This window comes from Penaeus chinensis, chromosome 14, assembly GCF_019202785.1.
Source record: "Penaeus chinensis breed Huanghai No. 1 chromosome 14, ASM1920278v2, whole genome shotgun sequence".
Lineage (NCBI taxonomy): Eukaryota > Metazoa > Arthropoda > Malacostraca > Decapoda > Penaeidae > Penaeus > Penaeus chinensis.
In genome coordinates, this window is record NC_061832.1 from 18708845 (window position 1) to 18713844 (window position 5000).

The following is a 5000-nucleotide window of genomic DNA, read 5'->3' on the forward strand; positions in this document are numbered from 1 at the left end:
TTTCATTGGTGTTCATCATACAAGGATAGTTTAGGAAGTGCTTAGCTTGCCAAAATCATTTGCCCTGAGCATTTTTGGCCTGGGTCAAGTGAACGCAAGGTATATTTGAAGTTTTGGTAGACTATTTACTCTGATCTCATCTAAGTATTGCTTTCTGTTTATATCCTTCCCCAGCTGTGGAGGTGTGGAGCTCCTGACCAAGGGCAACCGAATCAAGGTCTCAAACACACTTGAGGCCAGGCTAGAGATGCTGGCTCAGCAGATGCTGCCCGAGATCCGAATTATGCTGTTTGGGCCCAACCCAAACCGCAAGTTTGACAACTAGGCAGCTTCCATGAACAGGCAGCTCCTTGAACCACTCTTTCTTTATGTTCCAAACATGTGCACAAAATCTAAGGAAAATTTAATGTGAACTTTATGAGAACTTTATAATATTGAATTTATTATTTTTTCATGTCAAGGTAGCATCCTTGAATGAATATCTGGTCATTCTTTTTTTTTTCTTTTTAATTCTGATGAAGAGAAGAAAATCAACGAAAATTTACGATGACATAATTTTTGGAAGCCAGTACATGTAAATTGAGATTATTTATAACATTCCTATATATTGTGATCTTTTTTGTAAATATGTTCAGGAAAGCTTTGTAATGTTTGTGAAGGGTCCCCTGAAGACATAATCCAGTGTTGAGTTAGTTCAGAAGAAAACAAGTTTTTTTCAAGCTTAGTGTGTCTGTCTGTAATAATTTCCAGCCATGTTAAAATGTTGTTGAGGCATCAAGGTTCTTTGAAGTTTTTGTGTCTGAGATGTTAGCATTTTTGATTTTTATGTAAAAAAATATAGAAAACTATAAGTCTCTTTTTGGGATGTCATGGTGTATGTAGATATTGTTAACTAAGAGGTGAATTACAACATCTTTAAAGGTTGTATTAAATGTATAATTAGATGTTGAATAAAGAAATGTAACGTTATAATATTGCCTTCCTTTACCAAATCATGCAGATTATCATGATAAAGAAATATCAATTTTATCTCCCCTCCTTTAGACCTATTATCTCGTCTTCCTTTCTTTTTGTCCTTCCTCCTGCTTCTGCTCCTTCTCCTCTACCTTATTCTTATTCTTACTCATATTTTCACTACCATACTACCTTATAATGCTGTAAGACCATTGACATCTAACACATTTAGTTTTAATAACACCGCCCCCCCCCCCCCCCAAGTCCCTTGCCTGTTGTCGTGGGGAGGCTCAAGAGACAGCCTGAGGCCCAATGTTGGGGATCTCCCCTCCCTTGGGCCTCAGCCCTTGCCTCAACTAATTTTGCAGTCTTTTCTTCTGCCTTCCTTTTCCTTATCTTCCCCATTCCCTTCCCCTGTTCAAGTCCTAAGATGTAAGAGCCGTGTTGAAAGGATGAAAGGCTGACTTTGTGCCAGTCATGAATGGCCTCAGGGAGCCATGGGCACGGTATTCCCTTGTTTAAATGTCTAGCCCTTACCCCTCATGGGGACTCTGAGGGTGGATCTTTTATCTTCCCCATGTGTTTCAGGCTTACCATGGCCAGTAGTGAAGATTGTGTACCCTTGTGTGCTGTGCGGTGCACCGGTAGCGATCTCGTCTAGCAATCTTGCTGACCTGCGTTCAAATCCCTCGCCGCCAGTGGATGGTAACCCCGGGGGATAACTTAGAAGCAAAATAAAACAGACACTGTCACACCAAGAATATCCATTGTAACAAATGGAATCAAATTAAACCTTAACCTTTAAAAACCTATTAGGGGCAATGAGGCTCTCTGAATCTAACGCCTCTGGTTTACTGACCCTTGACTCTCCTTTGATCATGTCTCTGACACTGCTAGTACACCCCCCTTATCAACACAAACTGTCAATTTGACCCATCCCGAACCATCTACCCAGGTTATAACTCAACCTTCAAAAGGCACCCCTTCCTCACTCCCAATACCCTCCAACGCACCTCCTGCACAATCATCTTCATTTTACACCTCCTCCCTTAATATAACTTTTCAACCCTATTTCCCTCATCACTCCACACCACCCTCTTCTTCACCCGTCCTCGCCTCTCTACAATTTCCACTTCTACACACCTTTTGAGTACCCTATTCAGCCCAGCCAATTGGTACAGATTTTTTTGTGATACCCCCAACAGCCCCTTACTCCGATAATACCCTTCTCTTCCAACAATGCCCCCCAAAACAAGTAAACAAAGTTTCCTTCCGCAGTCGTCCTGACCGCTCACGCATTGTCACAATTACATCTGAGTCTCAAGCCCATTCACTATCTACCCTGGTTGACCTCACTGGCAAACCCCATTCCCCCTTAATGCATGGAACTGTTTCCATCTCTCCGGCTGTATACGACAGAGACTGGTCAGAATGTGAAGACGACCTACTTGCCTGCCTCTCGGACTACGACCCAGTATCATTATAGTGCTACACTATTCCGTCAAGAGGCTGCCGGAAGTCCCACATCAATATTGACAAGTTTACCTTTCGTACACATGACCTTCCCCATAAAGTCTATATATGGGAGGAGAATCTTGCTCTGTCAAACCATATCAATCCCCACCCCATCAGTGTCAGAAATGTTGGCGTTTTGGCCACCCTGTAAAACACTGTCGCTCCACAGCCCGCTGCCCTCTATGTGCCCAACCTGGTCATGACCGTTCAAACTGTCCTGCACAATCACGTATATGAGCCAACTGCGGTGGCTCCCATAATGCATTTTAAAGGGGCTGTCATGCCTACAAGTTTGAATCTGAGATAGCTGTTCTCAGATACAAACTTGGCTTCACACTACGAGTGGCCAGACAGGAAGCATGCCGACGAGGCGGTACCATCCTTCACTCCACTCTTATCCCATCTACCAAAATAGTTTCTACATCTTCCTCGGTACCACTTCCCTCTACTCCTCAACTTACCACCTCTATATCCCCTATCTCCCAGTCATTTTTTTTTCCATTCTATACTCCAATATCCACACCTCCCCCTGTGTCTCTCCCTATTCCTCGACATACCTATCGCACCAGACAATTCAAACGTTCCACCCCATCTTCTCCAAACACATCCCTTCCCACATCTACTTCCTGAATTTTCTGATACTACACCCTCACCTCCTTCCCATGATCCCACCAGCCTGATGGATTTCCTGATACTACATCCTCACCTCCTTCCCCTGATCCCAATTTCCCTGATGAGCCTCTTGATACTATAAATTCACCCTTCCTCGGATCCCCTACCCCAATCCCTAGGTACTCCCCCTCCCTACTTCTCAGACATCCGTCTCTACCGTTATCAACCGTTGATTGATCCACAATGACTCTTCTATAATGGAACATTCGAGGTTTTCGTTCTTATAGACCTGATCTTCGTCACCTCTTATCCATCCATTATCTGTCTTCAAGAAAACTTCCTAACCCATCATCCAGTACTGATTCCAAATTGTAATTTTGTATCATCCCCTTACTCTCTTTCTATCTCATCTTTGCTCATCCATCAAAAAACACCATGCACTATACCTCTCTTCCAAACCACCTTCCCCTGCACAATTATACGTGACTTTCTTAGCCGTTGGATCACATTTGTTTCAATTTACTTTTCTCTTTCTCTTCCAATTAACACTCCATCGAAACTTTACTTTCTCATCTTCAACCACCGTTCCTTATAGTCAGCGATTTCAACTGTCGTCACACTCTTTGGGGTGACTCTACCCCTACTTCCCGAGGCCGTTCCCTAGAATGGTTTCTTTCTAACACTGACCTTATCTTTCTCAACTCAGATCGCCCCATCCACTTCGACATGCGCACTCAAACCTTGTCCTGCCTTGACCATTCTCTTTGCTCTCCTTCCCTTTATCTCGACTTTCATTGGTCATTTCTGGATCACCTTCCCTATAGAGATCACTTATCTATCCCCCTCTCTCCTACTTCCTATGTCCCGTTCCCCAACCCTCCACGCTGGTGCTTCGATAGAGCAAACTGGCGTACTTCTTCTCCCTCTTTCTCCATCTTCCTTCACTTCCACATTAGATATGCTTTCTTATTTCACAATCCCTATCCTGAATGCCTTCACAGCCATCCCCCGAACTTCATGACCACACAAATCAAAATGTTTTCCATGGTGGAACACTAAATGCTCCAAAGCGTTTTGATTGAAGCGTGCGTCATGGAGTAGTTATCGCTATAAGCGAAATACCCCCAGCCAAACAGGCCTTTATAGATTTTAAAAGAGCATCAGCTGAACTGCGTCGCACAATCCGAATCTCAATTAAAGCCAGCTGGCAAAATTACGTCTCCACAATTACCTCCTGTTTCTACAGGATGGCGTAGAATCCATAAACTATCCTGCCCCAGTCCTCCACATCCGTAACACTCCAATTTCTGAACCTTAAGTTGCTACTGAACTTGCTGCATATTTCAGCCAGGTCAGTAAAGGCTCTTTCTTCCCAATCCCATTCCATTAAAACAGCCAAGGAACACACTCCTATCTCCTCCTTATTCTTTACAGAACCCTAAAATGCCCCTTTCTCTACTGAGCTCCTTTCTGCCTTACATATGAAGGCCCTGGCGGCATTCATTACCGTATGTTACATCTTCCATCGATCTCCTTATCCTTCCTACTGACAATCTTTAACAATTTGGACGACTGGAAACTTTCTTCCTCACTAGCTCGAAGCCCTTAATCTACCTTTCCTTAAACCTAATAAACCCGGCACCCTCCCTCAAAACTACCGGCCCATTGTTCTGACTAGCTGCTTGTGCAAGCTGCTAGAAAGAATGGTCAATTTACGACTAATGTGGTACCTTGAATCCAACACTCTTCTTCTTCTATTTTCTTCCCAATTTGGATTCCGTCGTGCTCGAAGCACAGCCGACCCTCTGGCACATTTAGATAACATCTGCCTTAGCACGTGGCTGTTTTTGTAGGCATATGACACTACATGGCGATACCACGTACTGAGCCAGCTATCATCTCATGGCATACGACGAAAC

General features: G+C 43.7%; 1 protein-coding gene across 1 annotated transcript in view; it reads left to right on the top strand.

Annotated features, from left to right (window-relative positions):
* The window catches only part of LOC125032528 (V-type proton ATPase subunit E-like), a 4292-nt gene extending 3323 nt beyond the window's left edge, over positions 1 to 969 (top strand). Inside the window, exon 5 of the mRNA XM_047623703.1 lies at positions 175 to 969. Within this exon, the coding sequence (XP_047479659.1) occupies positions 175 to 325 (151 nt within the window). The 3' untranslated portion in view covers positions 326 to 969. The remainder of the gene's footprint in view (positions 1 to 174) is intronic.
* Positions 970 to 5000: the final 4031 nt, after the last annotated feature.